General features: G+C 53.3%; 1 protein-coding gene across 6 annotated transcripts in view; it reads right to left on the bottom strand.

Annotated features, from left to right (window-relative positions):
* LOC307081474 (LIM and calponin homology domains-containing protein 1-like) overlaps positions 1-24,343 on the bottom strand; it is a 49,218-nt gene that overhangs the window by 2,319 nt on the left and 22,556 nt on the right. Inside the window, exons 7-24 of one of the 6 annotated variants that reach the window (XM_079744682.1) lie at positions 23,109-23,301; positions 17,775-18,051; positions 12,246-12,369; positions 11,641-11,798; positions 10,150-11,284; positions 9,394-9,636; positions 8,932-9,013; positions 8,357-8,542; positions 8,003-8,050; positions 6,943-6,971; positions 6,334-6,435; positions 4,936-5,028; positions 4,178-4,369; positions 3,727-3,794; positions 2,994-3,173; positions 2,481-2,534; positions 1,482-1,590; positions 29-131 (exon numbers count right to left, since the gene is read on the bottom strand). In XM_079744682.1, coding sequence (XP_079600808.1) covers positions 29-131; positions 1,482-1,590; positions 2,481-2,534; positions 2,994-3,173; positions 3,727-3,794; positions 4,178-4,369; positions 4,936-5,028; positions 6,334-6,435; positions 6,943-6,971; positions 8,003-8,050; positions 8,357-8,542; positions 8,932-9,013; positions 9,394-9,636; positions 10,150-11,284; positions 11,641-11,798; positions 12,246-12,369; positions 17,775-18,051; positions 23,109-23,301 — 3,376 coding nt within the window. The remainder of the gene's footprint in view (positions 1-28; positions 132-1,481; positions 1,591-2,480; positions 2,535-2,993; positions 3,174-3,726; positions 3,795-4,177; positions 4,370-4,935; positions 5,029-6,333; positions 6,436-6,942; positions 6,972-8,002; positions 8,051-8,356; positions 8,543-8,931; positions 9,014-9,393; positions 9,637-10,149; positions 11,285-11,640; positions 11,799-12,245; positions 12,370-17,774; positions 18,052-23,108; positions 23,302-24,343) is intronic. The other 5 variants (XM_079744683.1, XM_079744685.1, XM_079744686.1 and 2 more) reach the window with 5 other exon arrangements.

Here is a 24,343-nt window from a genome sequence, read left to right as displayed (position 1 = left end):
ACACACACACGCACACACACACACGTACAGCGGGAGCGGATGTAGCACTGGTGGCAGTTGAGGAGTCCGTTCCTGATCCGTACGTCGGTTCCCGTGGTGGTGTCCCCGAGAAGACCCCGACACACTCCACACTGAGAGAGAGAGGGGCGAGAGACCATCAGACACACTGAGAGAGAGGGGTGAGAGACCATCAGACACACTGAGGGAGAGGGGCGAGAGACCATCAGACTCACTGAGGGAGAGGGGCGAGAGACCATCAGACACACTGAGAGAGAGAGGGGCGAGAGACCTTCAGACACACTGAGAGAGAGAGGGGCGAGAGACCTTCAGACACACTGAGAGAGAGAGGGGCGAGAGACCATCAGACACACTGAGAGAGAGAGGGGCGAGAGACCATCAGACACACAGAGAGCGAGAGGGGCGAGAGACCATCAGACACACTGAGAGAGAGAGGGGCGAGAGACCATCAGACACACTAAGAGAGCGAGAGGGGCGAGAGACCATCAGACACAAGGAGAGAGAGGGGCGAGAGACCATCAGACACACTGAGAGGGAGAGGGGAGAGAGACCATCAGAGAGAGGGGCGAGAGACCATCAAACACACTGAGAGAGAGAGGGGCAAGAGACCATCAGACACACTGAGAGAGAGGGGCGAGAGACCATCAGACACACAGAGAGAGAGGGGGAGAGGGGCGAGAGCCCATCAGACACACAGAGAGAGAGGGGCGAGAGAGAGAGAGAGAGAGGGGAGAGAGACCATCAGACACACTGAGAGAGAGAGGGGCGAGAGACCATCAGACACACTGAGAGAGAGAGAGGGGCGAGAGACCATCAGACACACTGAGAGAGAGAGAGGGGCGAGAGACCATCAGACACACACAGAGAGAGAGAGAGGGGCGAGAGACCATCAGACACACTGGGAGAGAGAGAGGGGCGAGAGACCATCAGACACACACAGAGAGAGAGAGAGGGGCGAGAGACCATCAGACACACTGGGAGAGAGAGGGGCGAGAGACCATCAGACACACAGAGAGAGAGAGAGAGAGAGAGAGAGAGAGAGGGGCGAGAGACCATCAGACACACTGAGAGAGAGAGGGGCGAGAGACCATCAGACACATTGAGAGAGAGGGGCGAGAGACCATCAGACACACTGAGAGAGGTAGGGGAGAGAGACCATCAGACACACTGAGAGAGAGAGGGGCAAGAGACCATCAGACACACTGAGAGAGAGAGAGAGGGGCGAGAGACCATCAGCCACACTGAGAGAGAGAGGGGCGAGAGACCTTCAGACACACAGAGAGAGAGGGGCGAGAGACCATCAGACACACTGAGAGAGAGAGGGGCGAGAGACCATCAGACACACTGAGAGAGAGAGAGCTTAAAACAAAGAGAGGGAGAGGCCCCGACACACCCAGCACTGAGGGAGAGAGAGAGCGAGAGAGAGAGCGAGAGAGAGAGAGAGAGAGAGAGTGTGTGTGTACCTTGAAACACTGGATGTGGAAGAAGAGTCCGAGCGTCTCAATGATCATGGCCGCGCCCTTCCCTAAGGCCCGCCCACAGCTGGAACACAGCTTCCTGCCACTCACCGACCTGGGGGGGGGGTGATTCAATTACAGAGGAGATAAAGGTGGAGAAGAAAAGACAAATGGAGAACATGAGAAGGAGAGGAGGGGAGAGAAGGAGAGGGGAGAGGAGCAGAGAGGAGAGGAGAGGGGAGAGGAGGAGAGGGGAGAGGAGGAAAGGAGGAAATAAGGTGAGAATGAGAGAAGAGGAGGAGAGAAGGAGAGGATCAAAGGGGCGGAGCTGCTTCCTGCCCAGACTCCGCCCCCCCGCCTGACTGTGTCAACCGTACTCATCGGCGATTTAATAAAGTTAAGCTTGAAGAGAACAGAGGATAGACACTGAAGAGGAGATTGGCTCTATCGATCTAGAACATGTAGAATCGTCAGGAAGCTCATTCTAATTCTGTAGAGCTCTCTTAGTGAACGTAGATACAGACGAGCACAGAGACCGAATCGAAGCGCAGATTCAGAACCGTAGAAGCTACATCAACAGCTGGACGGGTTGCAGGGCGGATCTAGAATCACAGCTCGCTGTGAGCAGGTTAAAAGTGGTTATTCCGGGTTGTGAATTTACCGAATGTGAATGAAGATGCAGGTTACCACTGGGAAACACACTGGCACGACATACACGGCCACACACACACACACACACACACACACTTGTTGGCACACACAACCACACACACACAGACACTTGCTGACACACACTCGCTGGCACACGCATACACGGCCACGACCACACACACACACACACACACACCAGCACACGCGTGTGGAATCAACGGGTGTGAGTGCAGAGATGATGTCATCGACAACAGAGCCTCTGTTTGCCGCATATTGTGAGGAGGAGGGGGGGGAGGGCCCGCGGTGCATTGTGGGTAAGTAGCAGAGCGCGCAATGACCGGGCAGAAACAGTACCTGTTGGGGGCAGGGCAGGGGGGGGGCTTAGAGTTTAACTCAACAGGACGGCACCTGAAAACAGACAGCAACAACATGACGTCACACCGCTGCCCTCACCCCATTGGCTGCCGGGCCCCTCGGAGAGGAGCCAATCAGCAGGCAGACCGGGGCGTGACGTAGACCTCCACCCGCCTCCACCCTGAGCGGTCCTGAGTTAACGCTAACCCGACGCGAAGTTAAACATTACGTCAGGAATAGTTAACGACAGATATTGGCGAGAATATCTTCGACGCTGTCGTGAGGTTTGAGCGCCTGATGGCCGGAGAGCGACGGGGGGAAATAGACAGGAGTGTGCTGCCACCTGGTGGCCGTTATTAGGAACTGCAGCCCGTTTCACAGAGATGGGAAATACATACTATAATGTCCTGTGTGGAAAGGGATTATGGACGCTATCCGGATCAGATTCATCACATACACAAACACACACACACACACACACACACACACACACACACACACACACACACACACCTGCGGTCTCCTTTGGGTTTGCTGGGGGTGCTACAGTCCAGGACCACTTCCTGCTTCTCGCTGTGGGCGGGGCTTCTGGCATGGGCCATGGTTGTGGGCGGGGCTTGAGGCGAGGCCTTTTGTCCGTTTTGCATAGCCTGGTGGACAGCTTCTGATTGGCTGCTGTTGAGACTGAAAGAGCTGCAAGACAAGAGTGACACAGTCAGACCATACATGGGCATAAACACACAAATATGAAGCTTCCTTAATGACTAACTGGAATCATAATATGGGACACTCTGGAGCTGTGACAAAGCACAGACTGTAGCTGTGATAGAGGACAGACTGTAGCTGTGATTTAGGACAGACTGTGGTAATGGACAGACTGTAGCTGTGATAAAGGACAGACTGTAGCTGTGATAAAGGACAGACTGTGATAAAGGACAGACTGTAGCTGTGATAAAGGACAGAATGTAGCTGTGATAACAACAGACTGTAGCTGTGATAAAGAACAGACTGTGATAAAGAACAGACTGTAGCTGTGATAAAGGACAGACTGTAGCTGTAATAAAGGACAGACTGTGATAAAGGAGAGACTGTAGCTGTGATAAAGGACAGAATGTAGCTGTGATAACAACAGACTGTAGCTGTGATAAAGGACAGACTGTAGCTGTGATAAAGGACAGACTGTAGCTGTGATAAAGGACAGACTGTGGTAATGGACAGACGGTCATGTGATGAGGGGAACTCTGACCTCTTGGCGGTCTTCATGCTATCGTCTGCTGTGCTGATGTCACTCGTTCTGTAGTTTTCACTTCCAACCTGTCAGCCAATCACAAAGGATGAAAATAGGAAACTTAATAGGAATATAATATAATACAATATAATATAAATAATATGAAAAAATATAATGCAATATAATGTGAAATTAATATAAAAAGAAAATAATATAATACAATGTAATACGCATATAATATATCATGAATATATAATATAATATGTATATAATATAATCTAACAAATAAAATTGAACATGAATATAATATTTATAACATGAATATAACAAAATGTAAATAGGAATAAAATATTCTCAGAATATAATATAATAGTAATATAATATAAAACATGATATATTAACGAACAGATGTAGCATTAATAATATTAATAATATCAGAACGTTTTCCTTATAATCATCAGATCCCCACCGACTGTCTCTCCTGGTTCTCCAAGCTGCTCAGCGAGGGAGCAGCGCCCCCCTGTGGCGGCGGTGGGTTCTGCATCCCCCGGCGCGGGGAGGGGAGAGAGGCGAGGGGGGAGGCGAGAGAGGGCAGGGGGGAGGTGAGGGGGGGCAGGGGGGAGGTGAGGGGGGGCAGAGTCTCCTGCAGCAGCTTACGCTCCTGGAGTTACACGGAAATAAACATAAATATATAAATATATACGGTAAACGGTAAACGGACCAAATTGAATGCAAGGCCACAGCCAGCTCGTAGGGAGCGGTGAGGGTTATTAGTCTTGCTCAGGGACACCTTGACACTCATCTACGAGTCGAACTAGAGCCAGTCAACCCGCTCTACCTCTTGAGTCACTGCCCCCCCATATATAAACCAAACTCTAACACCATTTAGTCTTTGAGGAGACCATTTTTCCTGCAGTATCTCCTCAATAAAATGCTATTACACTAAATATGCTAGAACACTAAGTAAGACCCATAGCCATGTCTGAGTTTATCTGCTGAGCTACAGGTATTATCAGTAGTCCTCCAGTACTGTTAGCACGTAGAACTCTTCCTACTCCCTGTTTCAACAAATAATACACACATGCATCACAGTTATTAATAGAAGTACCCTTATATCTCTCGCACACACAGACACACACACACACACACACAGACACACACAGACACAGACACACACACAGACACAGACACACACACACACACACACACACACACACACACACACACCTCCTGGTGGTACTTCAGCTCCTCCTCCACCACCTCCTTCTGGGCCCTCTCCCACTCCCCCCTCAGTCGCTCCTGCTCCCGCAGATACTGCTCCTGTTACCACGACAACAACATCAGCACCAGCACAGGGACGAAACCTCAGCACCACACGGCTGCTTCTCCTGCTGGTTAGTGAGTGTGTGAGTGTGTGAGGGAGTGAGTGTGTGAGGGAGTGAGCGTGTGAGGGAGTGAGTGTGTGAGGGAGTGAGTGTGTGAGTGTCTGGGAGTCTGTCTGGGGTATGAGAGGGTTGAGTTTAGGAACAGGGAATGCAGAATAAGCAGCCAATCAAAGTGTTCCGACCGACACAGTTTACAGATATACCCAATCTGAGTTTACAGTTATTCCCGTCCTGGTATTTGTAAAACCCAGAGTGACAGAGAGACATAGAGAGAGAGAGAGAGAGAGAGGTTGATAAAGGTAGAGAGAGGGATGGAGATAGCCAGACAGAAGAGAGAGCGAAAGTAAATAGTGAAAGAGGGACAGCAGAACATCAAGAGTCTCCGAGCAGCGAGCTTAGAGCCCACAGAACACTCTCCTGAACAGAGCTGAGCCGGCTTGTCTCCATCAGACTTGGAGTTCAGATGATTTTAAATCTACTATACTATTGTCTGGACCCATGAGATGCACTCTTCCCTGCGTGGGAAGGTGGGATGGTGGTATTCAGAGAAAGCTACGCGTTGTTAATCTACAGCGTTGTTTTTCTAGGGCGCTGACACCATCTAATGGCCGATGTGTGAACTACACTAAAACGGTGGAGCAGCTTGATGCTGGAGAGCGAAGCTAGCTGAGGAGATATCTCTCCTAGCATCACACGGAACTCTGCTGTGTTACTGCCTAGCTCTCTCTGTGAGCTAACATGCTATGGTAGCTCATGCTGTTTTGCGCATTAAAACATGCATTGTTTATATTGCATGGCACCAACGTGACAAACCCACCGACTCAATGAGCGGATGCTTTTGAACGTCAATGTTTTTAACCTCTTCCTGTCGGCAGAGGGCGCCAGAATCACATCTGATCGTCGCGACAGAGTCGAAAAGACCGGGACCTGTTTTAAAGTAACTAGAGCACATGTAGGGGATGGAGCTGCTAGTTAGTGCCTTGCTCGGCTGCCGACGGTAGCTGTAACAAGTTGAAGTATACGTGGAATCGAACCAGCAGCCCTGGCTTGCGCCTTCCACAAAGGGAATTTAAACTAGTGAGCCTGGCTGAGTTAGTGCCTCGCCAGGCTGCCCAGGCTCCATGTTAAAGGTACACAGGGAATGGAACCAGCAACCCTGGCAGGTTAGTGTCTTGCTCAGGGTACAGGTTGAAGGGAGACAGGGAATGGCACCGGCACCCTGGTGCCTTGCTCAGGGTACCTGCAGCAGCCGGTCCTGGTCCTGCTGCCACCTCTCCTGTCTCCGCCGCTCGTCCTCCGGGTCCCAGGGGCCCCGATCCCCCCGGAGGGCCCCTGGGGGCCCCTGGATCCCCACACACACACGTATGTATGTACACACACACACACACACACACAGCGATAACCACACACACCCATGCAGACAGACAAACACCCAGGTTGAGGGAGAAAGGAAAGGGAGACAGAGAGTTGTTCTAACACGACAGAGTACAGAGCACTTCTACACCACAACTACAACGACGGTCGACGGATCTACAAGACTGCAAGACCAGGCTCAGAGAAACTACTGGAGGGAGAGAAGTAGGGAGAGGGAGAAGAGGGAGAGAGGTACAGAGGGAGAGGGAGAGGGGGAGAGGGAGAGAGGGAGAGGGAGAGAGGGCAAGAGGAAAACAGAGGAAGAAAGAGAAGGAGAGAGAGTGAAAGGAGAGCCATAACTGGAGAAGTATGGGCCATGTGCCGTGGCGGGTAATAATAAACTGTGTTCTGTTTTGTAAAGTTTCAGTCTGTAGTGCTCCTGTTCATGTATAGATCACATCCCATAAACAACGCCTGGCGGGGGGTCCGTACTCACGTTGCTATGGCGACCCTGCTCCTTGCCATCTGCAGGGGGAGAGAGGGAGACAGAGAGCTAGCGTTAGCCGCGAGCGCTAAAGAGCTGCATGCTAGCACACAGAGGGGACATGCGACGGCTGAGGATTAGTGATGTTAGACCACAACATGGAGGCGTTTCAGCGACAACATCCGGTCAACAAGAGGTTCTCCACGAGCACAGAACACCAAGCAAGTCTGTGTGGAGGAATCGGAAAAACCCACCTATCAGACGATCGCGTCAGCGGGCTTGCAACACACCCTTACTAAAGACTACTTTAATAACAGTGGACTGCACTGGTCTGGTCGTAGTAGTAAAGTAGTATTAACTAGGTATGGGAATCACAGGGTACCTCACGATACGCGATACATGGCCTGCGACACGAAAATATCGTGATTCTGAGATTCTGCGATAATCTATATATTATAAGACAATCCTATAATGATACATCACGATATATGTCTCACGATGAATACAAAATGACTGAAAAGGTAAAGTGCTGAACTCCGATCTTTATTTCACAGTCCAATCTGAGTTTTTGGCTAGTTTTTCAGCTACTCGTCTTTGGCTAGTTATAGTTATAGTTTCCTTCATTCATGTGTTGAGCGCCACCTGGAGGAGCAGGGAAATCAGTTTAGAACGCCTTATTTAATTAATTTAAAGATTGATATTTGGGGCAATATCTCCTGTCGAACTATTCAGGAAAAAAGCATAAAAAGGCAACAAAAGAAAATCTAAAAAAATAACTTTTTATAGAAAAATCTACAAATATAATATAGACATTTTATACCAGTGTATCGATTCTTGCATCGCACGAAGAAGGACGACGATATATCGGTGTATCACGATTTTGTCCCGCCCCTAGCATTAACCACTCGTTGTTGTTAGCGAACATGTTAATAGAGTCCAAAGCAGAAGCGAACCGAGAACAGCAACAGAAGCTAAACAAGACGCAACAAGCTAAGGGAGTGGGTCGGCCCCTGAGGGCAGGGGGGGGGGGGGGGGGGGGAGACCCTGTACAATATCTGAGGGGCGGGGTTACCTGGCGAGAGGAAGAACTCCCGACGGGAACTCACACTGTTTAGGAGCTCTACAGGGGGAGGGGGAGAGGAGGAGGAGGAGAGAATGGTGGAGAGGAGAGGGGAGTGGGGAAAGGAGGGGGGAGGAGAGGAGGGGGAGGTGAGGGGGAGGGGGAGAGTAGGTGGGGAGGAGAGGGAGAGGAGGAGGAGGAAGAGAAGAAGGAGTCAGGCGAGGATCAGACCTCTCGCTCTCCTGCGAGCGAAGGTGAAACACAAAAAATATGACCTTTCACCCAGGAAGCAAACCATAAGAAGCAGGAGGAGGAGGAGGAGGTGCAGGAGGAGGAACAGGCCTTAGTATTATGGGATGTATTCACCTGTTCTGGTGGCAGAGGGAGAGCTGTAACCGAGGGAGACGGAGACATCTGGAAGGCTGTCTGACGTGTAGGACCAATCGGGAAGCGAGCCGCTGGGCTGCAGACACACGCTGGGATCTGATTGGACGAGAGGGGGGGTGTTTGGTGTGGGAGTCTGCGTCGGTTCCAGGGACGTGTTCTGAGGTTCTGTAAGAGAACACGACAGAGCTGATGAGGTTCTGTTTCAGCGACACCAGATCACCGCAGCACAGCGAGACACACGGACACTCTGATGCATTCTGTCGAGGCTTTAGATGCTGTTCCTAAAACGTCCACACGAGGGCAGACTGACGGTGAGAGAAAATGTCCTTTACTGATCAAACAGGAAACTAGGGGGTCACAGCAGAGACTGAAAAAGGTATAAAAATACATAAATTAAAATTAAATAAAAATACAAATATCCTATATACACAACGAGAGATTTAGAAACGTAGATCTATGTACACAATAACAGAATTAGAAACGTATATCTATATAAACTATGAGAGTGTTAGAAATGTAGATCTCCAGTCATAGAACCGAGTGTGACGTCTGACCTGGGGGCGGAGCTTCAGCCTTTGGCTCCTCCCTCTTCAGATGGTCAGCAGTTTCTCTGCCTCCTCTCAGCTCCCCTTGCTCCTGGAGGAGAAACAGGAGGTGTGAGTCTTCACGTAATACATCATGTAATATTGTGTCTAACCCCTGCCTGCTCCTGAATGACCTGTCTCTGTACTGTCTAACCCCTACCTGCTCCTTAATGACCTGTCTCTGTACTGTCTAACCCCTACCTGCTCCTTAATGACCTGTCTCTGTACTGTCTAACCCCTACCTGCTCCTTAATGACCTGTCTCTGTACTGTCTAACCCCTACCTGCTCCTTAATGACCTGTCTCTGTACTGTCTAACCCCTACCTGCTCCTTAATGACCCGTCTCTGTACTGTCTAACCCCTACCTGCTCCTTAATGACCTCATCTAGACCGAGTTGATTGGTTGCAGTATTAGCCCCTCCCCCTCCTCACCGTGGGGGCGGGGCCCAGGGGGGCGAGGCTCCGGGCTCCAGGACCGGGCTGTGGAGGCCCCTGGATGGCGGGGGGCGGGCTCAAGGCGGGCGTGGCCATGGTGGGCGTGGCCGGGCTGGGTGAAGGGGGGAGGAGAGGCAGTGGTCGGGAGGGGGAGGGTTGGAGGCGCGATGGGGAATCTGTTGGCGTGCTGAGGGCGACATCATTTCCTGTGTCTCCGGTGACGAGCTGCAAAATGTCCGCCTGTGGGGGGGGGGGGGGGGGGGGGGGGGGGCGACAAGTTAATTAATTTACCAGGAAGATCTAGAAAAATTAAAATACCTTTTGATGTTTTTAGAGAGGGGGAGGCTGGGAGAGGAGGCTTCATGACGAGACCTCTCTCTCTCTCTCTCTCTCTCTCTCTCTCTCTCTCTCTCTCTCTCTCTCTCTCTCTCTCTCTCTCTCTCCCCTCCCCCCCCCCCCCGTGTGTGGGCTCTCATTGTGCGTCTGGGATCCACTTCACAGGGCGAGTGGCCCCTCTCATCTGCTCCTTAAGTCTGTAGGACTGGGGCCCCCCCATTCACCGGGGGCCCGACCACATTCCAGATCCACTCCTCGCTCGCCCCGTTTCAAAAAGACCTCGACAGAAACCCCGTAACCCACGACGACGGATCCACCCTCACCAGACCCTCCACCCCTTAGACCCTACAGCCACCAGACCCACCAGACCCTGAACCCCCCAGACCCTCAAGAAAATTCCGCTAGAGAATTCCCCACCTTCCCACTCACAGGTCCTGGTTCTGCTGAGGGTCCAGGAGATCCAGAGGGTCTAGAGGGTCCAGGAGATGCAGAGGGTCTAGAGGGTCCAGGAGATGCAGAGGGTCTAGAGGGTCCAGGAGATCCAGAGGGTCCAGGAGATCCAGAGGGTCTAGAGGGTCCAGGAGATCCAGAGGGTCTAGAGGGTCCAGGAGATCCAGAGGGTCCAGGAGGTCCAGAGGGTCTAGAGGGTCCAGGAGGTCCAGAGGGTCCAGGAGATCCAGAGGGTCTAGAGGGTCCAGGAGATCCAGAGGGTCTAGAGGGTCCAGGAGATCCAGAGGGTCCAGGAGGTCCAGAGGGTCTAGAGGGTCCAGGAGGTCCAGAGGGTCCAGGAGATCCAGAGGGTCTAGAGGGTCCAGGAGATCCAGAGGGTCCAGGAGGTCCAGGAGATCCAGAGGGTCCAGGAGATCCAGAGGGTCTAGAGGGTCTAGAGGGTCCAGGAGATCCAGAGGGTCCAGGAGGTCCAGAGGGTCCAAGAGGTCCAGAGGGTCCAGGAGAACCAGAGGGTACAGGAGATCCAGAGGGTCTAGAGGGTCCAGGAGGTCCAGAGGGTCCAGAGGGTCCAGGAGATCCAGAGGGTCCAGGAGGTCCAGAGGGTCCAGGAGGTCCAGGAGGTCCAGAGGGTCCAGAGGGTCCAGAGGGTACCGGTTCCAGAGAGGGTCCCCGGGCCCTGGGGAGGGGCCGGGGGCTCAGCACGGGCCCGGCTTTAGGAGAGAGGGGGGCGCGGGAGCAGGGGGGCTCCGAGGACCGCGAGCGGATCTGCGGGCGGTGGGGGGGAGAGGAGGAGGAGGGGGAGGAGCCGAGGGAGGAGGGGGAGGAGCCTCGGGGGACCTCCTCCACCCGGGCCTCCACCGTGGCGGTGAAGCGAGGCGCCGGCGCCGACTGCTGCCGCAGGAACCTCATTGGTCCGTCGGGGTCGTGGGCGGGGCCGAGCGGGGAGGCGGGGCCGTGGTCCAGGAGTTTGGGCAGCTGCAGCCGCTCCATCACGGCCTCGCTGATGGAGAAGCGCTGGGTGTAGCGCTGGAGCACCACCGCCGCCTCCTCGGGGGAACGGGCGCTGCGATAGGCCAGCCGTAGCTCCTCCTCCCGACGCTCTCTGGGGAGGGGGGGAGGGGGGTTACTAGGCAACCACACTCCCATCCGCCTCAACACACGTTCATGACGTCCTCAGATGGAGGAGGAAACTCAAACTATGTTTAATAACACATTATGGAACATTTAACATAAACAGGAAACAGGAAGTAGTCAGATAGAGGTGTAAACAAGAAGTAGAGTCAGATAGAGATGTAAACAGGAAGTAGGGTCAGAAAAAGATGTAAACAGGAAGTAGAGCTGGATAGATATGTAAACAGGAAGTAGAGTAAGATAGAGACGTTACCAGGAAGTAGAGTTAGACTAGGTGTGATGCAAAAACATGAAGTTGAGCTTTGTAAACAGGAAGTGAGGTCGTACTTGTCCTCCACGATCTCGCGGTAGGTCTTGATGCTCTTCCTGCGCTGGGCGGAAGCCCCGCCCCCTGACATCAGCTGCTCCATCCTCTTTCTCTCCTCCTCCTTCCTCATCAGGTCCTGAGACACACTGCGCCGCCGCGTCTTCCAGCGCGCCAGGTCCTAACACACACACACACACGCACACGCAAACGCACACACACACATAAACATATAATCACACACCATATACGCAGACACACACACACATACACACCATACAGGCAGAGACACACACACCGGACACACACACACAACATAAGAATATAAATGTATAAATATCCATGTTTAATATATATAAACATGTATTAATTTAGACACACAAACACAGACACATGTATATAAATATGCATATTACATAATAATCTAAATATACATGTACATGTTTTTACAGTCACACATTTTAAATAAATGCATTTCACCAACAATGAGAAATACATTTCAATACATTTAACAAACAAACAGTAGTAGAACATCACAGACTACAGGAAGTAGACACAAAAGGACAGGAAGTGGACAACAACAGGACAGGAAGTGGACCACAACAGGACAGGTAGTGGAGGAGCTCACATCCTGCCAGTGGTCGTCGTCGTCCTTCATGCGGTGGTACTGGCTGTGGATCCCCTCGTGGCGTGCCTGGCAGTGGGGCTGAAGCCCCGCCTCCTCGCCACGCATGTCAATCATACTCACACTCCTGGAGATATACACACACACAGTTCGATTGACAGGCTGTACATCTGTCTCCCTGTCTGACTGCACCTTCGGCGTTTCCTCAGGGAACCTCCAGCTCAATAGAGCTAGAAGAGATAGCATAGAGCTAGAGCATAAGAGTTAGCATAGAGATAGAGCAGCAAGCATAGAGCCAGACAGAAGAGTTAGCATAGGGCTAGGGTTGAAGAGTCAGCGTAGAGCTAGAGTAATTAGCATAGAGCTAGAGCAGAAGAGATAGCATAGAGCTGGAGCAGAAGAGTTAGCATAGATCTAGAGCAGTTGGCATAGAGCTAGAGCAGAAGAGATAGCATAGAACTAGAGCTGAAGAGTAAATATAGAGCTAGAGCAGTTAGCATAGAGCTACAGCAATTAGCATAGAGCTAGCGCAGAAGAGATAGCATAGAGCTGGAGCAGAAGAGATAGCATAGAACTAGAGCTGAAGAGTAAATATAGAGCTAGAGCAGTTAGCATAGAGCTACAGCAATTAGCATAGAGCTAGAGCAGAAGAGATAGCAAAGAGCTGGAGCAGAAGAGTTAGCATAGATCTAGAGCAGTTGGCATAGAGCTAGAGCAGAAGAGATAGCATAGCACTAGAGCTGAAGAGTAAATATAGAGCTAGAGCAGTTAGCATAGAGCTACAGCAATTAGCATAGAGCTAGAGCAGAAGAGACAGCATAGAGCTGGAGCAGAAGAGATAGCATATAGAGCTTGTGCAGGTAGAGTCCCCGCTGTCTGGCCTGCTCTCTGCGGTGGCTACCGATTAGCATTCAGAAGGTGGCAGCGTGCCTCCACCACTCATGTTCAGTTCCTTAGCAACACAGCAAACATCTCAAACTCGGGGGCGACGTGCTCAGTGCGACATGCCGCGGATTCCAGTTAGGGCCGTGTTCAGCGTTAGGGGCGGGCCCAGCGTAAAGGGCGGGCCCAGCGCTAGGGGCGGGCCCAGCATTAGGGCATGTCCGCGATGGGGCGGGCAAAGAGTTAGGGGCGGGCCCAGCATTAGGGGCGTGTCCATAACAAGGGGTGTACCCTGAGATAGGATTGTATACAGTCGTAGGGTAGTGTCCAGTCTTAGGGGCGTGTCCAGCCTTAGGGGTGTGTCCAATGTTAAAGAGTGTCCTTAAAATAGTGTGTCTCAAGACATTTTGATGAGATCTGATACGGGGGGATTAGACAAAGGCAATCTGGCAACCAAGTCCAAGGCTTGTTTATTAGCCAATAGTTATGTTCTGCTCAAAGTGAACTCCATGAACTAATCAATCAATGATTCAATTAACCAATAAAATTTGAACAATCGTTATAAGCATTCAAGCCGTTAATGTATATATTTTATACATTTATACCAGGGGCTTTAATCCAGTTAACTGACAACACTCTTCCATCAATTGATTTGTCCAGGAGAAACTTTGTTGGCAGTGTAGCAATGCAGCGACAGGCCTCAGGCAGCCAATCACAGCAGGACTTACTGTGAGGTGGCGGTCCTACTAGCAGTGGTTCTGATGGACCATGGAGAGAGACGGGGAGAGAGAATGATAGAGAGCCACCATAGAACCAAACACACCCTGTACAGCAACACACAATTAAACAACACCTGGTTGTTAGCTAGATCGCTCTAGGCTCTAGCTAGCTGTTAGCCTCTAGCTAACCGTTAGCCTCTAGCTAGCTGGCTAACCTGAAACACTATGGACATAAGGCTCAACTAGAAAGCGTTGTGTACCGTCTATAAAGTGCTACATCAGTCGAGGGAAACTGTTTAAAGTTTATGAGTCAATGACATTCAGTCCGTCTCATATCTAAGTGACAGTCTAAGTGACAGACGACCAATGAGAAGAGGTCAGAGACGCCCGTTCCGCCCACAAGGGGGAGGTGTCCTCCACCAGACCTCAGCAGGAGGAGCTGGGAGGTGAGGACGAACACATCCATGAGGTCAAGGGGCTAACCCCCTGACCTCCTGACCTGTCATCCATGAGGTCTAGGGGCTGACCTCAGCCTGAGCTTCCAGGCTGTGGTGGAGATGTACTCCAGACTCCAACAGACAGGTGAACCAGCTTCATGACACCTTCTGGGTCCAGGGACCATGGCTCCCTACAGCAGGGATTTAGTCGGGTGATGGAGGCTAGCTGCTCCACCCTGTAGCTGACGGAGCTGTCTGGGTGGATAGTTCTAACCCTGGCAGGAAGCAGGAAGTGGAGCTTCCTTTGAATAATTACAACACACACGCTTTTCAAAATAAAAGTTATGTCCTGTTGGGTTACCTTTTCAAAATAAAAGCCCTGCGGTGTGACCACTCCCTGCCACTGATCGGCGGACCGACTCACGGGCATAACCTCAGTCGTACTGACTATTTATCTTTTGTGTTTCCAGGTTTCATCACTTGCAGCGTGCTGATTGGCTGCTTTAGTTTGAGCCGGCCAATCAGGCGTCAGCGTTGGAACATGCTACAGCCAAACATCATCCAGGCAATCGGAAGCAAAACAAAACATCGGAAATGTTCGGTCAAAGTCGGCCTACCGACTCAGCGTCATGCAGCGAAAACGGGACAAAATTAAAACGAACGACATTCCAGCGAGTCATGGCTGACGGTCCGATCTAAAGCAGGTGGCCATGTGATCATGTGGTCATGTGATCGCCAGCATTCCATTCACGCACGAGCCAACGCGCAGTTCACATGCTGTAAAGCATCATGGAAGTTGTAGTTCTCCCGGGCCTGCGGCTGTAGTTCCCTGCGGTCGGAGACGCATGCAGTGCGTCGGCGTGACAACGGCGGCTCACGTTGGCGACGGCGCCGTCATCTCCCCTCCGCTGGTCGCCATGGCGACGCTGGCGTCTGGGACGGGCAGGAAGCTGGGCTTAGTGGGCAGGGCTCGGGGGGGCGGGGACGGGGTCATAGTTCGGAGGGAACGCCTGTGGCCGCGCTCCGACACCCCGGCCAATGAGAACGCAGCCCTCGTCCTGATAAGCACCGCCTCCTCCTCCTCCCCGTAAATCTCAGACGGTGACTTCCTGTCCGTAGGCGAGGTGGGGGCCGTGCTGGTCGCTAGGGGCGGCGGGCGCAGGAAGTGCTCCTCAGAGGAGCAGCGTGCGGTGGCGCTGCTGGGAGAACGCCGCGTTACACAGGCCACGCCCCCTAGCTTAGCTCAGCTAGCTCGGTTAGTGTAGCCACTATACGTGAAGTCTCTCCTCAAATCACCACTCGGCTATAATCAGGAGCTTTGAAACCTTTCATTTGGTGCCGCTAACCACCAGTGCTAACCACTCCAGGGCTAACCACCAGTGCTAACCACTCCAGGGCTAACCACCAGTGCTAACCACTCCAGGGCTAACCACCAGTGCTAACCACTCCAGGGCTAACCACCAGTGCTAACCATTCCAGGGCTAACCACCAGTGCTAACTATTCCAGGGCTAACCACCAGTGCTAACATCAAACAGAAATCACCTGTTTTTCCTCCACACTGTCATCGGGGGGACTCCGAGAACCGACACATCATGTCCCCACAACCTCAGGAAGGCCACCTTGTTTCCTTCACATCCTGAGGGTGGTCCCCACCGTACCTTTCACTGTGTTTGTGTGTGTGTGTGTGTGTGTGTCTGTGTGTATGTGTGTCAACACGTCTTGCCATCAGGGTTGGTTTCATCGCAGCTTGCAGAGTAAACACCAAAGCATTCTACCCATCATGCATCTCTCCTTCTGTTCATTCTGTTTAAACTGTTCAAATCGATTTATCCGTCTACCGATCCAGTCGTCCATCTCTGCACCGACTTTCTACACAAGAGGGACGGGATGACATCATATGGGCGGAGTCATCCCTGTGGGAGGGAGGAGTCACCTTTGGTCGGAGCTAACCGCCAGCTGATTGGCTGTCTCCCGGGGGGGCGTGTCGTGGGGGCGGGGCTGGGGAGCACTGCACCTCCTGAAGGACAGCCCCCAGAGGCCAGGAGGCGGGATGGCCCCTCCCACCTCCTCCTCCTCCTCCTCCTCCTGCTCCTGCTCCGTCATCCAGTTCTGCGGTCCGGTGACCAGTGGAGGGGGAGGAGGAGGGGTAACCATAGTGACCGGGGTGTTATGGGGTGTTCGGAGAGGGGAGGGGCTAGGGGGATGGGACTGGGGCTCCAGGGACGGACTGTTGACTCGGGTCATGTGACTAAAGGAGCAACAACAACAACCACCACGGTCCCAGAGGACGGTGTCCATGGCAACGATGGAACCAGGAAGTGATGTGAAGGTCCACAGGGGACGACCGTATATGGTCCAGGAGGAGGAGGAGGAAGATTATACGCAGTAGAGGAGGAGGGAAGGAGAGGAGGAGCACAGACACAGACAGGGAGAGAGGAGAGAGAGAGAGAGGGGAGAAGAAGGGGTGGTAAGAGGGAGAGAGAGAGAGGGGCACACAAACAGAGAGGGAGAGAGGAGAGAGAGGGAAGAGGGATGGGTGGAGAGAGGAGAGAGAGAGAGGGGAAGAGAGAGAGAGAGAGAGATGGAGATGGAGAGAGGGGTAGAGAGAGATAAAGGAGAGAGGAGAGAGAAAGAGAAAGAGAGAGGGGGATTGAAAGAGGGATAGCGAGAGGTTTGTAGAGATGGAATAAAAAGTTATGGAGAGAGATTAAACAGAACAGAAACACAATGTATTATGACATAAGCGATGGAGATAATTCATGATTTGCTAAATAGTTGTTTAGAACTGACGGTTAAGTACAGGTTGCTGTGTTGTGTTGCATTAAAAGCATCGCTTCCTGGTGTCCATGAAAACACAAAAAACAGGAAGGGACTTCCCCGCCCTTCAGGAAACAACTTCAATCTCAGCACCAATCCAGAGTCAGTTCAATTCCTCTGCAGCCAATGAAAGCCTACCATCAAAATTGGAGTAGATATAAAAAAAGTTTAAAAGAGAGCGACTGGTGATCTATAATCCCAGCTCTCTGTATCAGCAGATGTACCCCTCTATATACCTACCTATATATATACACACACACACACCTCTATATACCTACTTATATAAACATCTATATACTTACCTATATCTATACCTCTGCACCCTCCCTGCATGTTGCCTATCAGGGGGGTCTGACACAACCAGGATCCCACATGGGGTACCCAGGACCCAACAGGACCCCACATGAGGGACACAGGACCCCATAGGACCCTTTAGACACCCGGTCACTTTCAAGACAACGTCAGGTGTGTACCATCTACGGTCAACGACATTTGTATTCAAACTCTGCCCTCACATTTCATTAAGTACCTAACATCAACGTCTGATACAAAGAACTGCATATTAGAGATGTGTGGGTGAACCTTTAACGTATTCTTATAAACTAAACAGGGAATAAGCAGTAAATAGCCCGGGTTCCACCTGCTACCAAAACAAACCGAGGTAGCCTCCTCTCACCTGAGTGGCCTGTCGCCCCCTACAGGCGAGGAGGCGGTACTCCAGCTGCTGTGCGGCGCCTCCTCCTGGTCGCCCCTCCGGCGCCGCAGCGGGGCAGGGAGGTGTCCCGGGGGTGGCAGGTGGGCGGCGGCCTGGCTGCGGGTGGGCAGGTATTGGTTGAAGGGCACAGCGGCGCGCGGCTCGCTCACCGAGGTGCGGCGGGCGAGCATGTCGTCCTTCCTCACGTCCGGAACCTTCCGCTGGGTCGGGGAGTCGGACTCAGAGTCAGAGCCACGGCCTGGAGGGGGAGAGAGGGAGGGAGACGGGGAGGGAGGGGGGAGGGAGGGGGGAGGGAGAGAAGGGGGTAAGAGAGGGAGGGAGGGGGAGGGAGAGGAGGGAGAGAGGGGGGAGGGGGAGAGGGAGGAGGGAGAGAGGGAGGAGGAGGAGGGAGAGAGGGTGGGAGGGGGAGGAGGGAGAGAGGGAAGGAGGAGAGGGAGAGGGAGAGGAGGGAGGGGGAGAGAGAGGGAGGGAGGGGGAGGGAGAGGAGGGAGAGAGTGAGGGAGGGGGGAGAGGAGGGAGAGAGAGAGGAGGAGGAGGGGGAGAGGAGGAGGGAGAGAGTGAGTGAGGGGGAGGGAGGGGGGAGAGGAGGGAGAGAGGGGGAGGGAGGGGGGAGGAGGAGGGGGGAGGGGGAGGAGGGAGAGAGTGAGGGAGGGGAAGGAGGGAGAGAGGGGGATAGAGAGAGGAGGAGGAGGGAGACGGAGAGAGAAGAAGAGTTGGGGGTAAGAGAGGGAGGGGAGGGGGGGGAGATAGGGAGGGGGAGGGAGGGGGGAGAGGAGGAGGGAGGGAGGGGGAGAGGAGGATGAGGGAGAGAGTGAGGGAGGGGGAGGAGGGAGAGAGGGGGATAGAGAGAGGAGGACGAGGGGGAGGGAGACGGAGGGAGAAGAAGAGTGGGGGGTAAGAGAGGGAGGGAGGGGGAGGAGGGGGGAGGGAGGGGGAGAGAGGGAGGGGGAGGGGGGGTAAGAGAGGGAGGGAGGGGGAGAGTGGGTGAGTAAGTGAGAGACCGATGGAGAGAGGCGCAGAGAGGAAGAGAAAGCTGAAGGAAGAGCGAGAGTGACAGAGAGTGGTGCGGGACAGAGATAGCCCAGTAAACAGTAAACAGCTCTAAACCGGAGCAGCTCCACGCCAGCGCGGTGGACGCCACCAGACGTGGCCGGCCGCTGATTGCAGGGTGAGAGACCCGCCCTCAGACCAGTGGTGCGTCCCCATTGCTGTGTGGTGTCCTCTCCCGGGTCCTCACAGTGTAAATCACCGGGCTGACGGGAGGAACGCTGGCGTCTCGCTGCGGAAATCACCGCAGAGCGAGCCAGCGCCGCGGAGCGCGTCTCCATCAGGCGCTACGCTCAGGGCCGGGATTAGAGAGACACCCGGAGACACCAGGCTTTACGAGTCCAGGACTTCCCCCGCACGCCCCTCCAATCACCCGCACACCGACCATGAACCTGAGCAGCATTCCTCAGCAGACACAAGCACCAAGTGTTCCCTTACTGCAGCAGAGGTTTCAGAAGATGGAATCCAGAATCCCCCATGGGACCCAGATATGATCAGGCTTCTCCAAGGTTAAAAACAGCCTCCTCCCAGTTTACCAACAAGCACCTCCCAGTTTACCAACAAGCGCCTCCGAGTATACCAACACGCTCCTCCCAGTTTAACACCAAGCTCCTCCCAGTTCAACACCAAGCTCCTCCCAGTTTACTAACAAGCACCTCCCAGTTTACCAACAAGCACCTCCGAGTATACCAACACGCTCCTCCCAGTTTAACACCAAGCTCCTCCCAGTTCAACACCAAGCTCCTCCCAGTTTAGCTGTTCCGCTGCAAAGCAGGGTTAATAACAACAACTCAAGTTAAATCAAGTCAAATCTAATGAACCCAACAGACACGGACAACCACTGAGGTGGAGAGAAAGGCTTTCAGGTCTGGATCTATACTACCGATCAGATCAGCGTTCGCCCGAGTTCCTCTGGGGTTCAGGAGGTGGGCGGGGAGGTCATGCGGTCCAGGCATAGAACAGACCGCAGAGTGTTTCCCTCCTACTAGACCACCCATTGGTTCAAATCCTACACCCGACCCCATTGGATAAGAAGCCTAGCCCTCCACCGAGGGCTAGGCTTCTTATCCAATGGGGGACGGGGAAGGTTGTAGGATTTGAACCAATAATATGTATGTGTGTACGTGTGTGTGTGTGTGTGTGTTTGTTAATGTGTGTGTTTGTGTGTCTCCTCCACCAATCGGTGGAGGGCTAGGCTTCTGATGTAATGGTCGGATTGGTTGAAGGCTCCCGACCTCAGTGAGTGAGGCCAGTGTCTCCAGCGCCCCCCCCCCCCCCCGGTCTCCGGACCAACAGGGTGGGAGTGTGTCCTGGTGCACAGAGCCCTCCTGTAGGCCCCCAAACAGCCCACCCCCTCAGAGTCAACACGGCGCGGGGGGGCAGGAAGTGACCCAGGGTAACAGGAAGTGACCTGGGACTGAGGGCTGTTGTGCAGAGACCAGGCGCCGAGGCGGAGGAACGTTCGAGAACACGGAGGACCGGCCGTCGAGGATAGCGACGGACCGACGCCCACGTCAAACCCGGGTTAAGGGTCTGCCGCTGAACGACCCGGCGGGCCGGAGAGGCTTTCTGAGGGGAGGCTCGAGGTGAGTCAGAGAAGTCGCTAAAAGATGGCTTTGTTGTGCTGGGCGGGGCATCGGCCTGGGAGCCACAGGAACACAAAGACCCCCTTGATCAGGACCAGGTCCGCCGGACAACACGGCACACGGATCACCTTCCCTCAGGAAGAACTGAACCGGACCTGAGGCGAGGGGGGAGGTTAGTGGGGGGGGGGGGACTTGGTCCCTCTGGAGAGCCTCTAGCTCTCACACATTGAGCGGGGTTGCTAGGGGTCTGCTGCTCGGGTCAGGGTCCGGGTCTGGGAGGGAGAGGTCAGGGTGGGAGGGGTAAGGGGGTTCCCCGGCCAGCGCAAAGATAGAGGGTTCGACCCCCGGTGTCCACGAGCAGGACGCCCCCACCCCTCCCTGATCCAGTCCTAGACGGACCGTGTGGTCCTCTGTACAGCGGACAGAACTCTGACGTTTCCGTCCACACGCACTGTCATGAAACTATTGCGGGCCTTCGTTAAAACCTGAAGACAGCGACCAAAACAAGAACCAGAACCCAGAACGGTGTCCAGAGCAGGTCTAGATGTTTTCACGCGGTCGCTTCAGACGACCAACCGGTAAACAACGCCCATGACATCATAACTGCAGGTTAGGAACCCGTGGCAGGAACCTAAAAAAAACACCCCTCTGGTTTATGAAGGATGTGTTTATGAGAGAGAGAGCGAGAGAGAGAGCGAGAGAGAGAATGAGAGCGAGAGCGAGAGAGAGATGGGTCTCTACTTGTGCACCAGGAGATGATGTCGTCCGATGGAATCTGGTTGTTTGTTTGATATTTGAACAGAAGTGAACAGACCTGTCTCCATGGGTTTACACCACTCAGACAGACGGACAACCATACAGACAGACAGAGGGAAAGACAGAAGGGCAGTCAGACAGACAGAGGGACAGACAGACAGAGGGACAGACAGAGAGACAGAGGGACAGACAGAGGGGCACACAGACAGACAGAGGGGCAGAAAGACAGTCAGTCAGAGAGAGAAGAGGACGGACTGACAGACAGTCAAACAGAGAGGGTCAGTCAGAGAAGAGGATAGATATACAGAGTGGCAGACAGGCAGTCAGACAGAGGAGAGGAAAGATATACAGGGTGACAGACAGTCAGACACATGCACTAACAGATATAGCTCAGCACCCCTAAACAAAGAGGCCTCAGTCTCCTCTGTCTATTCTCTCTCTCTCTCTGGTACTCCAGACGGCCATCAGAGCTCCATCCCCCTGACAACAGACTCCCCTGCTCCAGACAGAGCCCCCTTTGTTTTAGAACCACTCAGGGCCACCCCCCCCCCCCCCCCCCCCCCCCGCACACACACACACACACCCCCAAGACAAGATGGCCGCCCTGCAAGCGTATGAAAACACGATGTGTTTCACAACTATTTACCTAGCATAGGTAGACACAAAGAGAAAGAAAGAAAAATGCAAATCAAACACAGACAGACAGACAGACAGACAGACAGACAGACAGACAGACAGACAGACAGACAGACAGACAGACAGACAGACAGACAGACAGAGCAAAACTAAGAAGCACACAAACCAACACACAAAGACAACCTCCATGTTTCTACTGGGAGGAACGAGGAGAACAGAACAGATCAGCATCAGGTAGAAGCTGTCTCATGTGTCCACCCCGGAAGAGCCAGGTTCTCCAGAGGTTCTCCAGAGGTTCTCCATGGAAGGAGGTTCACCCAAGGTTCTCCAGAGAGGGGGAGAGGTTCTCCAGAGGTTCTCCAGAGAGGGGAAGATGTTCTCCAGTGGTTCTCCAGAGAGGGGGAGAGGTTCTTCAGTGGTTTTCCAGAGGGGTGGAAGAAGGTTCTCCAGAGGTTCTCCAGAGAGGGGGAGAGGTTCTCCAGAGTTTCTCCAGAGTGGGAGGTTCCCCAGAGAGGGAGAGAGAGAGGTCCTCCAGAGAGGAAGGTTCTCCAGAGAGAGAGGTTCTCCAGAGAGGAAGGTTCTCCAGAGAGAGAGGTTCTCCAGAGAGGGACAGAGAGAGGTTCTCCGGAGAGGAAGGTTCTCCAGAGAGAGAGGTTCTCCAGAGAGAGAGAGGTTCTCCAGAGAGAGAGAGGTTCTCCAGAGAAAGAGAGGTTCTCCAGAGAGAGAGAGGTTCTCCAGAGAGAGAGAGGTTCTCCAGAGAGGGACAGAGAGAGGTTCTCCGGAGAGGAAGGTTCTCCAGAGAGAGAGGTTCTCCAGAGAGGGAGAGAGAGGTTCTCCAGAGAGGAAGGTTCTCCAGAGACAGAGGTTCTCCAGAGAGAGAGAGGTTCTCCAGAGAAAGAGAGGTTCTCCAGAGAGAGAGAGGTTCTCCAGAGAGAGAGGTTCTCCAGAGAAAGAGAGGTTCTCCAGAGAGAGAGAGGTTCTCCAGAGAGGGACAGAGAGAGGTTCTCCAGAGAGGAAGGTTCTCCAGAGAGAGAGAGGTTCTCCAGAGAGAGAGAGGTTCTCCAGAGAAAGAGAGGTTCTCCAGAGAGAGAGAGGTTCTCCAGAGAGGGACAGAGAGAGGTTCTCCAGAGAGGAAGGTTCTCCATAGAGAGAGAGAGGTTCTCCAGAGAGAGAGAGGTTCTCCAGAGAGAGAGATAGGTTCTCCAGAGAGGGACAGAGAGAGGTTCTCCAGATAGAGGGCGGTTCTCCGGCCGGCGTGCGGACCACGTACCGTCGCTGCTGCCGGGGGGCGCCAGGACGTCGGGGGAGGGCGTGTGGCGGGAGCGCGAGCCCAGGGAGTCCAGGCTGTCGAAGGAGTCCTCCCGGGCGTGGCGTGGCGGCGACAGCGAGTCGCTGCGCTCTGAGTCCCAGCAGTCGATGTACCCGCTGTCCCGGATGCTGCTGGCCTTTGGGCTGACCTCCTCCTGGAGACATACACACAGACACCTTTATTAATATGTAGGTCTGTCTGTCTGTCTGTCTGTCTGTCTGTCTGTCTGTCTGTCTGTCTGTCTGTCTGTCTGTCTGTCTGTCTGTCTGTCTGTCTGTCTGTCTGTCTGTCTGTCTGTCTGTCTGTCTGTCTGTCTGTCTGTCTGTCTGTCTGTCTGTCTGTCTGTCTGTCTGTCTGTCTGTCTGTCTGTCTGTCTGTCTGTCTGTCTGTCTGTCTGTCTGTCTGTCTGTCTGTCTGTCTGTCTGTCTGTCTGTCTGTCTGCCTGCCTGCCTGCCTGCCTGCCTGCCTGTCTGTCTGTCTGTCTGTCTGTAATCCATCCACGCTGTCCCGGATGCTGCTGGCCTTAGGGCTGGCTTCCTCCTAGAGACACACATCTATATTAATGTAAAGATATACCTGTATCTATAGATCTATAAATCAATCCACCTATAACTATAATCCATTCACGCTGTCCCAGATGCTGCTGGCCTTAGGGCTGGCTTCCTCCTGGAGATGTACACACATCTTTATTCATATACCATATATCTCACTCACAGACAGACAGACGGACAGACATATATACATATCTGTAATTCCTACATGCTGTCAAGGACACTGGCTTAAGGACATCCCTCCTCCTCTACAGATATATTTATCAGGCACATACTATCATGATTCACACCACCAAAACAAGTAGACTTGCACACCTATATTGCCTCTTTTCGCTCTCTTCCTAATCACTCTCGTGCATCTCTCCCCCTCTCTCTGTCTCCCCCTCTCTCTGTATCACCCTCTCTCTCCCTCTCTCTGTCTCCCCCTCTCTCCCTGTCTCCCTCTCTCTGTCTCCCCCTCTTTCCCGCTCTCTCTGTCTCCCCCTCTCTCCCCCTCTCTCTGTCTCCCCCTCTCTCTTGGGCTGGAAGTTGGAGAATGCTCCTTCCTGTTGGACTACAGGAACTTCCTGTCCGCCCCACCCCTCACTGTTCCCACACTAGAGACCGATACCACCACTGAGCTCCCTCCCTCCCTCCCTCCCTCTC

This window comes from Pollachius pollachius (assembly GCF_949987615.1).
Source record: "Pollachius pollachius genome assembly, chromosome: 10".
Lineage (NCBI taxonomy): Eukaryota > Metazoa > Chordata > Actinopteri > Gadiformes > Gadidae > Pollachius > Pollachius pollachius.
Note: the sequence above shows the minus strand (reverse complement) of the source record. Positions and strands in the feature narration are given on the sequence as shown.